At 42.8% G+C, this 12824-nt stretch overlaps 1 protein-coding gene across 1 annotated transcript in view; it reads right to left on the minus strand.

Annotated features, from left to right (window-relative positions):
* ABTB1 (ankyrin repeat and BTB domain containing 1) overlaps window positions 1-12824 on the minus strand; it is a 39228-nt gene that overhangs the window by 10857 nt on the left and 15547 nt on the right. Inside the window, exons 8-10 of the mRNA XM_079964568.1 lie at window positions 6296-6411; window positions 2406-2504; window positions 1504-1671 (exon numbers count right to left, since the gene is read on the minus strand). Coding sequence (XP_079820694.1) covers window positions 1504-1671; window positions 2406-2504; window positions 6296-6411 — 383 coding nt within the window. The remainder of the gene's footprint in view (window positions 1-1503; window positions 1672-2405; window positions 2505-6295; window positions 6412-12824) is intronic.

Consider the following 12824-nt stretch of genomic DNA (forward strand, 5'->3'; position numbering starts at 1 on the left):
GCCCTGCTCTCTAAAGGAGCAGCACACAAAACAAGGCAAATGGCAGCTCCGAGAGAGCCAGCCAATGTATAATTCCACTGGAGGAGAGGGAAAGCTACAGCTATTTTTCAGTTCTGTAAGTGCTCTTGCTTTCCAGTTTGCTGCGTTTCTGAGCTCAGAGCAGTGAGCTGGAGCTTGCTCACTGCATGACAGGGATTCAATTTCCTTGGGAATGAGATTACCACCTCCCACTTCACCTGTCAGTCCTGTAGCTGACGGGAGACTGCAGCCAAAATGCATATGCACATCTCAGGATATTAACGAGACATTTGACAAGCCTTTCTTTCAGTGATGGCTTCATCCCCCAAACCGTTCTTGCTGAGTGTTGCTGCCGCCATGTTCCTTTTCCCACAGATTCGCCACTCACTTGCTTAGACAGCACCACAACAGGCTGCTGATGTTGACAGCGGCAACACTTTTGCTCCACAGTGACCAAAAGCTCTGTGTCAACTTTTGGTCGACAGGCAAATGCCTGCAACCATTTTGACAGCATGGACACCACCCTGAAGTTTTGCATCTCCTACATTTGCAGACTCTCTGGTTACTCAAAACACAACACACAATCAACAATTCCTTAAGCATCCTATGCCAAGTCCTGTGCAACAAGTGCAGGATTCACACACTCCAGTATTCAATCTAGATTAGGTCTTCTGGGAAAAGTGCAACCACGCCTTTTGTTCTGAATGAGACAAGCAGCAGTACAAACAGGAGAAAACAGTGCATCTCTAGCTAGTTCACTGTGTATTGGCACTGCCCCCTAGTGGCAGATTGACCACCCTATGTATTCTACTGCTGTCACAGAATTCCTCAGATGAGTGAGTACTCCCAGTTGGCATCAGAAAAAATGGACCACATGGGGGCAAGAAAGCAGTCAGTATGAGAGACATGTTGACTTAGAGGATATATTTTTATCCATGGTGGTTGTTTCTTGTCATTTACGGATGGCTGCACTGCAGTCTTGTAAATAAAGTTCACGTCTAACCTCAAATAAAATTCAAGCATTTTGGGGGGAGGGACGTAAGACCCACTAAAAAAAGGCAAGAAAATTGGGGAAATGTTTATCGAACCAGCAAGGGTTCAATGGCTTTTTATGCAGTGAAAGATAAGCGAAAGATCCAGGGTAAGCTGAATAGCTGTTGGCTAGAGCATGGTGCTGATAACACCATAGTTGCAGGTTCGGTCTCCATATGGGACAGCTGCATTTTCCAGCATTGCAGGGGGTTGGACTAGATGATCCTCAGGGTCCCTTTCCAACTCTATGATTTCACAGGAAAAGATAGGGTTCTTTTATCCCATGGTTGGGACATCTGCAAGTTAACAGGCCTCATTAAATAAGCTTAATACTCTGTTCCCACCACACAGTGGCAATTCTGGCACTTTCCTCCCAGGACCACAGCAGTCCTTGCTAGAACAAACGTTCTAGAAATGGGCTGTGCTCAGAAAGGGTGAAAATTGAAAACTCACCTCTGTGTCATCACTGTAGATGTAATAGAGGACCCTGATGAAGATTTCCTCTGAAATGTTATGGAGGGTCACTACAGGGATGCTAGGTTGGGTCTGCAGCTCCTCGCTTTCAGAGAAGTGATCCTCTAGGAGTGCTTTGAAATAGTCACTGCGGCCACAGAAAAATGCCTGCAAGAAGAGAAGAAAGCAGGAATCTCCCTGGCTCAGCACTGCCCAGCACACCAGGAGAGCAACCAGATATGAATGATTTCTATTGACCCTCCTGGCTTTCTAAGGTTTATTTATTGCATTTACATCCTGCCCTACCTCCCAAGGGAGTCCAAGGCAGCTCACCTATCAGTGATATAATACAGCTTAGGAAACCCACACATTTAAAGAACGTAGAAACATACAGACAATTCTCAACTTATGCGGCTACACAGGTGCTCAGACTGCTGGCCTCAGCATAGCAGGTACTGGTAGTTCACACTAGCTCATTTAGTAGAGCTGGGAATATGAAAAAGCATGCGGTGAGCTTCTCATTTTCAGCTGGAGGCTCTATAACTGTCGTCTTCAGTGTCACATCGCACTGCAGCCATGTGGCTAAGAAAAGCTGTCAGGCAGAAACATTTAATACCAATCACTTCCAAGAAACAGTGGGACAGTTCGTACCAGGGACTAAGTCCCACAAAACTCATTGTGACTTACTTCTGAGTAGGCAGGCATGGGACTCTGTTGTGTACTAGACAATCAGCATGCTCATGAATTGCAGTGAGGACTTCCTTAGAATCCCTGCTCCCCCTGCTCCCGCAACCTAGTTTTACAAATGTGTCTGGCTTTAGAAATATACCTTGGTATGTGCCAAATTGGAAGATGCAAGCGAAAAAGTTGCCCTAGTAAATTAAGTCAATATGAATACATACCTTGTGACACAAGAAATTGTATTCTGCTACCCGGAAACAAACGTCAGGACAGCTGCTAAAGTTGTCAGTGCTGTCAAAAGGCAACTCTCCAAAACCTACCTATACATATACAAACAGGAAAAAATTATTTGTTATGACACCTTCTGTATTAAAATAAATACCCTGTATTAAAATAAATACCCTTTTAAAATAAATACCTATCACCAGACAGAAACATTCCTCTATACTTAAGCAATAAATCCTAAAGTATTCTCACAAGGCATTAGCCAAGCTTTGTAAGACTGAGGATGCAGATGAATATACAGAAGTTTACAATATCCAAATCTCTCTTAAATCTGCAGAACTTTAGTTATGCCAACCTGCATCCTGATTCCAGGATTTATTACATTAAGAGATAAAGTAAAGGGCATAAAAATTAACACATGACAATTCCTTAAGTAGTAAATTAAACACATGTATACCTATTTTCCTAATAGGTAGAGCTGTAATAACTATAGATTGGGGATTGGGGAGAGAAAAGATGGCTTTGGGATTTCAGTGTATAATTTGACCACCATGATGTTTTGCTATCAGTGGAGTCTGAAAAACAAATCAGGCTAACATAGTAAAATGCAGAGAACTGAGATTACAAAGATTTGTTTTTAAAGAATAGTAAGTGAACTGTAGGACAGGGATATTTACATTTAGTTTTAGGAGATTATCTATCGTTCCCAAATATTACTGATATACACAGCTGCTGTCAGTTATTCACTGAACAAAATTTGTGGGACAAACAGCAGCTTTGTCTTCTTGTTCCTGTTGTTTTATACAGTGAAGATTAACACACAAACCAAAACACAACATATTTAATGACTAATCTTGAGGAAACATGATAATCTGGGTATGTACCAAAAGCTCCTGAAAGAAAGCTGGGCGGGTAAATATGCCAAATTTTGATGTTCGATAGTTTGGCAAAGAGTGGAAAAACAAACTTCTTTTTTTATATAAAGTGCTAAAAACAACTATAATCCTGTAACAGGGAATATTGTACCCGATGTTGCTGGTTTTTTTAAGGAAAAAAACATTACAGGAGGTTGACTATTTGAGGGAAGGTGCACATGCACAAGGACTGCCTCTCTATATGAACTGTCGGAGACCCTGAAATCATCATCTGAGGTTCTTCTTCATGGGCCCTTCTGAGACTGGTCCAGAGGGTGGCAACATGAGAACAAGACTTTTCTGTGGTGGCTCTCCGCTTGTGGGGTGTCCTCCTTAGGGAGGCTCGCCTGGCACCTTCATTATGCATCTCTAGGTGCCAGGAGAAAATGTCTGTTTGTGGGAGAGGGGCGTTATTGGTTTATTCTGGGTTCGTTTTTATTCTGTAGTTTGTGTTCTCATTTTGTATTTTTATGTTGTCGACCACCCTGTGTAACCTTCGGGTGAAGGGTGATATATAAATTTAATAAATAATAAGAGTAATGATGTGTTACCAATTTTTTGACCACATTGAGCGTGAGGGTGCAGGAACCTATGTTCCTTTTCTTACCCCTCTATTATGGAGCCCAAATTCCACCAGTAGCTCTTAACCATAATTAACCGTCACGTCATTAACCAACATTTTGTTAAGTGACATTAACCATAGTTAAGGCTCACCAGGGTTCTGCATGATCCAGGGTCTAAAGCCAGTTTCAAACCACACTTCAGCTTTTGGGCAGGTGGCAGGGAAGAGAAGAGAAGAGAAGAGGGGGATTTAGGTTCCGAAAGGGAAAGGGTAGGTGAAGGGAACCAATGATTCTGCAGTGCAGTCCCAATTTGCAACATGGGTGGCACTGTGGGTTAAACCACAGAGCCTAGGACTTGCCGATCAGAAGGTCGGTGGTTTGAATCCCCGCGACGGGGTGAGCTCCCATTGCTCGGTCCCTGCTCCTGCCAACCTAGCAGTTCAAAAGCACCTCAAAGTGCAAGTAGATAAATAGGTACCGCTCCGGAGGGAACATAAACGGCGTTTCTGTGCGCTGCTCTGGTTTGCCATAAGCGGCTTAGTCATGCTGGCCACATGACCCGGAAGCTGTACGCCGGCTCCCTTGGCCAATAAAGCGAGATGAGCACCGCAACCCCAGAGTTGGTCACGACTGGACCTAATGGTCAGGGGTCCCTTTACCTTTACCTTTACATGTATAGTTGTCCTGAAACCAGGAAGATAAAACAAAACTGTCCAAGGCAACAGGAATGAAAATATGTTTTAGAACAAGCAGTGAAATGGGCAGGTTTGCTTCACTATATACTTCTGAGGTGGGAACAGAAAAAAAATAGGGACAATTTTTTCCTATGCTTGGCATTTTCCACTCCCTACCAGCAAATTTTTGGAGAGGGTAGAGAAGATTCCCTCCATTTATGGCCAGTGGCAGCAGCACAGTGGTAACTTGGCATGTGCCAAAGAGACAACCCAGTAGAAGAGAGCTCCCTTTTCTCAGTGTGAATTTACAGCATGGAATTGTCTTAAGCACAGGAAAGCAGGAGGTTTTAATAAACTGTTCAGATTTATATGCACAGAAACTGCTTAAAATTAGGGCTATATTTTATTAGCTTACTTTAGTTACAAATTCAATAAAAGGGCTGAACCCATTTAAAACAAATAAAAATTTGAAAAAGGGTTCTACATATAATTCACACATATGCGCGCAGAAAACCTGAGAATTAAGACACTGCTCAGTGCAGTCCACATGCAGTCACAGGGTATCTGCTCATGGGCTTCACCGCAGTGGTAAATGGACATGCTTCAATTATCTGCCACAAATCTAAAACAGAAATCAGGCATCTTCCCCATGGGCACTGGACTGAACTCAGTCTACATTTGGGTGTCCAAAATTTTCCCTGTGGGTCATTATGGAATTCAAGAATGTGCAACAGAAAGCCTAAGCACAAGAGCACTTCCTGCATCCATGATCTGCACCATGTTGCAATGGGCAAAGTGCCAAGCCATAAAAAAGCAACCATGTTGCACAAGGGAACAATAAAGCAGGACAATCTGGCACTCAAAATCCAAAATATCCAAGAATCACATTCCTAATACCAAAGCAAGTAGAACCAGAAGATCAAGATACATGCCGCACACCCTTATCTCCCCCACCTTATTGTTTTCATATCGTTAGAGGCCAGAAAAACTTTCCCATGAAAATAAGACCTTTTGACCAAAAGTTGAGGACTTCTACAATAAAATGATCTGGGAAGTGCTATTAATTAATGCCCAGCTTATATGTCACCACATTTCATGTTCCGGTCATAGGCGCTCCTGAAAGTTGAGACCGTCAAGATAGTTTAGCCACACTCTTACAGAGGACCAACAATGGAACAGGCCTAATCTAGAGTATTCCTTCATGGAGAGAGATGACAGTATGTTGGACTCCCAAAGAAGAGTGAAGAAGACAAATGGCTGCTTCAGGACCAAACAAGGCATGGCATTTGCCACTTCCCTTTCACACTACCAAATATAGGAGAATAACAGGCTGTAAGAGAGTGGAATAGCCCAAACATAGCAAGGCAGACCATCCCGGTCTTTTATTTTTTATTTTTTAAATTGAGGGAACCTCTCTCACACACTTTCAGTCATGTACCAAAAGTACAGAGGAGCATGGAAGCTCCCATTCAGATATTCCGCGCAACTATCTCCTCTTTCACACAGCAACGTGGATGCCTGAGAGGGAGCAGAAAGGAATAGATGTAAGGGAATCCAGCAAGATTGGTGCCCTGATACCATGGAAGCAGGAGCTGTCAAAGTTCAACACTAGCGGAATGGCTGCTGCACAGCCTAAAGAGAGCAAACCAGAACAAATTGCAGAAGTGCAGGACTGCTGAGGGCTTAACTGGCAGGACCCTGCAAGAAGAGGGAGGGAAAAACATATACTTCCTACCCTGAGTTCGGCTGGCAGGGCGCAGTCTGCTAGCAGAGCCAGGTCTTCCTGTAGCCGCGAGTTACCTGGGGGCTCAATCGTCAGCACCTTCACACAGGTCCCTGGCTTGGAAGAAACTGGAAGAGGCAAAAAAAAAATTCCAAAGTATAGAATCCTGAAGACTATATGGACATCCTCTTGGGAATGTGATGGATAAAGTTATCTGGGGATGTTTTTAAAATTCAAGGATGGCCCACACCCTTTATATGCAAATGTTAGGCAAATAAATAAAGCATTAAAAAAAATTATGGAAGAGACTGCTAAGCATTATGTTTTCCTCCTTCTTTGAAAAGCTCTGGCTACAGAAAAACAAGTAGAATTTTCCCACACAAAACTCATGCTCATGACTGCTTCTGTTACTGCTTTCACAGAGCAGTAGGCCTTCCTTTGTAAGAGATTTGCATGCATTTTGAGATTTAGATTTATGACTACACGGCTGGGGGGAGGGGAGGGGGGAATAATGCCTACTAGTTGGCCAAAAAGGCATCTTGAGAGCCAAAGGGAAGTTCTTATTTGCCATCTTCCCCACAAGACCAGAGTGTATGCACATGCTCTGCCAAATTAGTATCTGTGATCAGGCACCAATGCACACACCACCAATACCACAGATAAGATGGGGGGGGGGGTTTATCAGTGCCCTACAACATCTAGCGATTCAACTGAACATGTGCATTTTAAAAATGGCAAATTCTATTGATATCACCCATCACCCATTCATACATTAAACAGATTACATGTGGTAGGCAGACAAACTATAACAGTTCTCTTCAGCAGCATTCACATCCCATGAAGATGATGGTATTAAATTACGCATCTTGATATGGTTAATGAATATGAAACTGCTTCCAGATCAGAAGTGGGAGAGCCAATGGGTGCCCTCCAGATGTTGCTGGACTCCAGCTCCCATCAGCCCAACCAGCATGTCAAATAGTCAGGGATTATGGGAGCTGAAGTCCAACAATGCCTGGAAGCCCTCAGGTTCCTCGCATCCCTGTTCCACCCCTCTTTAGGGGTGTTCATGGACATGTGAAAATGGTTTCAGAGAAAAACACTAACCCATCTGACCTGGTAATTGCCATGCAACCACTTAGTCATTTCTGGAATAAGCCTTTAAACAGAACTCCTCTATCTACCCTAGGGATCCAACATCTACAGGGAGCAGAGAGAAATCGGGCAGCTTATCATCATTTAGCATGATTCTTTGGGAAGGACACTGTTCGCTCCCAATCTCTCTCCTACATGCTAAAACCACATTGATGTGCACTGGTTAAACATGCAAGTTGTAAAAACTCTGGCTACAATTTTACGTCAGCCCTCACTATGGGGGCCTTGAAAAAGCCGCTGCCTTCAGCTCTGTAGTGCGGTGGCTCACACTGACCCACTTTTCGGGGTTGTTCCAAGGATTGCAGAAGGAATGTAAAACAGAGTGCTCTAAATTCTCAAAAAGGCTATATAAATGCCAAGTAGGATTACTACTATAGTGAGCTTCTCTTCAAAAAGAGGAAAAAATACTTGAACACCCTCCTAGCATAAGGACAACAAATAATAATAATAATAATAATAATAATAATAATAATAATAAAGTCAAGTGGAGCTGCTCATTCCCAAACTCTGGGTGGCTTAGGGTTGGATGGGCCTTCATAAATGCTGAGGGGATCAAATACTCTTAGGAAGTAAAGGACTGCTTTACTGTATGAGCACCAAGCCACTCCACTGCACTGCATGAAAACAAGCTGGCACTTGATGTTATGGTCCAAAGGGGTGGGGGAGGAATACACCACAAAAATAATGTCGGGAGAGATCAGAACAGAGCTTGTACCTGCCCTGGCAATTAACTGAATCTCCTAAAACAAGCCTGTCTCACAAATATGGAAATAATGGCCCAATTTGCACACAACACTAAAGCATGGTTCAGCATAAAATCCAAGAGCAGGAAGGATCTATTGGGACGCTCAGACATTCCCCTCCCCTTGCCTTGAGCTACCATGCTCACTTTTCCTGCATGGTTTGGAGAATGAGTTCATCAGAATTTAGTTTCCCTTTCTAGGGAACCTGACTTGGCGATATGAACGAATGAGAAATAATGGTTTAAAACAAGCCAACTTCAAACCATACAGTTAATGAAACTGGCTTGCTTAAACTAACCAGAATTTGCTTTAAACCCATAATTTTGCTGTTATGTATGAACTGGAAACTATAGTATAACACAACTATAGTTTCATAAACCATGGTTTGAAGCTGGCTTGTTCAAAGACTAACCATAGCTTGTTTTAAAGAACAATCTCTAGCTCATAAAAGCAAGCCATGTTTTGTGGAAAGTGAAACTAAGTTCTGCTTAAATCCATCTGTCTGCTAAGAGACAGCGAAGGGAGCATGCAAGTATGAGGCTCCTGGCTGCTTTTTCCTTGTTGTTAATATTAACACAGCCATCATCTGTGTTCATCATCTATGAACATTTCATTGTTCTTATTACATAGCCATTTCAAGAATTAAAGTAAGGGAATAGATCAATAACTGTTGATGAAAAAGTGGTCATTTAGTGCATGTCTGGGCACTTGTTGGCATGTACACATATATAATTCCTTACTGTAAGTACTACCTACATGTTATGAGTCTCCAAAGCCTTGCTGTATGAAGAAAGAGCACCTGAATAGCTTGGTACAGTAAAACAAGCTGCTGTGATCAATAGTAAATCATTAACAAGTAGTATGTATTTATGATGCCATATTGATTTCAGCTTGTGATTATTACACAGTGTTATTTGTCTCCTCCTCCTACACCCAGCTCACGTGGTCTTTATTTTAGGGAATGTTATTTATATCTTTTGTTAATACAGAGAACTTGTTTATAATAATATGAACAAAACTGCTATTTCAGCACTTTTGGTATTAAGTGGTTTATCGTGGAAAGAGGTTTTGTAACCAAGAACTGAAAGCTCATGCCATGATAAACTAGTTAGCAATATACCAAAAGTCTTCATTGGTTTATACTTGGGAGTTCAGCAAGAAAAGGAAGTTATTCCTGAGCTGGCTAAGTTAACTCTGCATCAGAACAAGAGGTGGTACGACAAGCGTGACTCAATGGATTTAGAACTTGTCTCCAAATCTCAGGTGACTCACATTGCCATAATAAATTGCCGCTCTTGACATTTTACAGATTACACAGGGATGTCATCTTACCACAACAATGAGAGGTGGGTGAAAGAAGACTGCCACAGTACAATATCTTTCTTCCCAACCCTCCTGCCCCAAATTAACGAGTTGTATATGCCTCAGAATTGTGATTCTAAACAGGCAATATAATGCCTTTCAACAGATACACCATTACTGTCAGCAGATAGTGAAATTATACCTTTTGCCACTTGAAACTTTGCTCCAACATATGAAGGTGGTGGGTAGGAGGAAAGACTGTTTCTTTCTCACTCTTTCCTTCACATGAGAGACTACCAACTTCTCAACAGGAATCTCAGGAAATGACAATTCCCTGCCCCTCCTTTTGTTAATTGTGAGGAGCTATGTCAGGGTTACGTTATGGTAGAAGGCAGAAGAGGAAGGGAGATAGATTAGATCTGCTGGCACAGAGTCACTAGATCAGGCATAGGCAAACTCAGCCCTCCAGATGTTTTGGGACTACAACTCCCATCATCCCTGACCACTGGTCCTGTTAGCTAGGGATGTTGGGAGTTGTAGTCCCAAAACATCTGGAGGGCCGAGTTTGCCTATGCCTCCACTAGATCATATTGTACTGAACACTTAATCTCTACAAAAAGCTTCCTTCAGTCCTCAATAAAGTCTCAATAACCCCAACCAACCTATTGTTTTGAAACTTATAAACACATGTAAATGAATATTTTCAACTAGAAACTGAGAGGAAAAACCCTGGTGCAGATGATTCTATGATGTGTCTGGATGAGCATTAAAAATTGGAAAGCAGCTGAGGAGTGTGGACACTCAAGCAACATGTGTTTAATGGTAAAACACATACTGTACTGGGATCATTTTTATTTAGCAAATACTGTCAAGTATGACCCCATGTCCACTTCTAAACTAAGTCTAAACTGAGTTCTTGGGGAATACATCAGACCATTAATTAACTTAATTTTGCAAAAATGGGTGTATTCACTGGAAGGAAAAATCAAGGAGCTCAAGTTTATTTAGGATGTTAATCCCCATTAAAAGAAGCACTGGAGAAAGCACATCACACAGATTGATTGATTGATTGATTGATTGATTGATAGATTAAGGCTTCCTTTAAGAAGTTGTGTCTAGTTCAAATGAGGACAGCATAAACTCAGGCAAAACAAGTGGAAGTTGATGAAGCACAGAAAAGAGAATTTGCAGATTATAAAAGTGTTAAGACATATTTTTAAATAGGAGCAGAAAATCTAGGGAGACAGTTGGGCAACTAGATGACAGAAGAGTGAAAGGATCGCTAGGAGGAGCATAGGGAAATTTCAAAGAAGCTGCATGAATTTTTGACTGTAAAAGATATTGGACAGATACCCACACAAGGACTTATTGCTGCCATGCAACACTAGAACTCAAGGTCACCCAATGAATTCAGGACAGAAAAAGGAAAACAAGGAATTGTTTATGGAATTCACTGCCACAGGATGTAGTGATGATTCAGAAGGCAATTAAACAAACACGATGAGTAACTGGAAACTCCAAATTTCAGAGGCAGGATGATAGAGGGGCTGGGAGCTGGGGGCACTGTTATACAGTGGCTCTGCTCCTTCCTCCTGGGCTGTGTCCAGAAAGTGGTGTTGGGGGATGAGTGTTCAGACCCCTGGGCTCTCACTTGTGGGGTGCCTCGGGGTTCCGTCCTCTCCCCCATGCTTTTTAACATCTATATGATGCCGCTGGGAGAGATCATCAAGGAGTTTGGGCTGGGTGTTGATCAGTATGTGGATGATACCCAGCTCTACCTCTTTTAAGTCAGAACCAGTGAGGGCAGTGAAGGCCCTGTGGGAGTGTTTGGAGGCGGTTGGAGGATGGCGGCTAAGTACTGTTTTGTGGGGACAGGGGGTGGGCAGGTGTAGAGGATTCCCTGGTCCTGAATGGGTAACTGTACCCCTGAAGGACCAGGTGAGCAGCCTAGGAGTCATTTTGGACCCACAACTGTCCATGGAGGCGCAGGTCAGTTCTGTGTCCAGGGCAGATGTCTACCAGTTCCATCTGGTACGCAGGCGGAGGCCCTACCTGCCCACAGATTGTCTCACTAGAGTGGTGCATGCTCTGGTTATCTCCCGCTTTGACTTCTGCAATGCGCTTTACATGGGTTACCTTTGAAGGTGACCCAGAAACGACAACTAATCCTGAATGCAGCAGCTAGACTGGTGACTGGGAATGGCTGCCGAGACCATCTATCACTGGTCCTAAAGGATCTTCATTTGTTCCTAGTGCGTTTCCAAGCACAATTCAAAGTTTTGGTGCTAACCTTTAAAGCCCTTGGCCTTGTACACCTGAAGGGGCGTCTCCATCCCCATCATTCAGCCCGGACACTGAGGTCTAGCACCAAGGGCCTTCTGGTGGTTCTCTCAATGTGAGAAGTGAGGCTACAGAAACCAGGCAGAGCGCCTTCTCGGTAGTGGCATCCGCCCTGTGGAACGCCCTTCCATCAGATGTCAAGGAAATAAACAACTACCTGATTTTTAGAAGACGTCTGAAGGCAGCCCTGTTTAGGGAAGATTTTAATGTTTGATGTTTTATTGTGTTTTTAATATTCTCTTGGGAGCCACGCAGAGTGGCTGGGGAAACCTAGCCAGATGGGTGGGGTAGAAATAATAAAATTATTGTAGTATTATTATTATTATTATTATTGCAGAAGGCAGCTGTTGACTTCACATCCTGCTGGTGGACTACCTAGAAACATCTGGCTGGCCACTGTGGAAAATATGCTGTAGTGCTAGATGGACTATTGGCCTGACAAAGCATGTTCTTAAGATGGATGCAAAGAGACTGAAATGAACGCCTGTGTGCCCAGTGGCAAATCTGGTTCCTCTCCTTAACATCCTCTCCTTATGTTTTGCAATTGTGACAGGCTCAACGTGAACAAAGTTAAGGCTCAGCACTATTTCAGTCATCAACCTAACAGATTACCTAGCCTTTGGGTATGTGTGTGTTGTTAGGAACAGATTTCTCCCCTACTTGGTGGGTGCATGCAATTTGTTTATTGTAGTTTTAACTTGTAGAATCTGTTTCAAGTACATTCACAGAACTGTTCCAAAGGGAAACTGGCAGCCTGGTGCCAATTTAAACTCAGAAGCCAAAAGCATATGCAATGTGCTTTCAAGGAGGACTGAGTCAGCCTATATTTCCTATCCAGGAGACACTAAGAAGCAGCAAGATATTCTTTTCTGGAAGAGGAAAAAGAACATTGTCAGAGGGCTGTATATGGAGATGCTTTTGTTTGAAGTTTCTAGCTCATTTAGAAGATAGCAATTTTCTGCTTGAAGTGCTTAGATAACGCAGATGAAGTGCAAGCTGAA

The sequence above is a fragment of the Podarcis cretensis genome (assembly GCF_951804945.1).
Source record: "Podarcis cretensis genome assembly, chromosome: 2".
Classification (NCBI taxonomy): domain Eukaryota; kingdom Metazoa; phylum Chordata; class Lepidosauria; order Squamata; family Lacertidae; genus Podarcis; species Podarcis cretensis.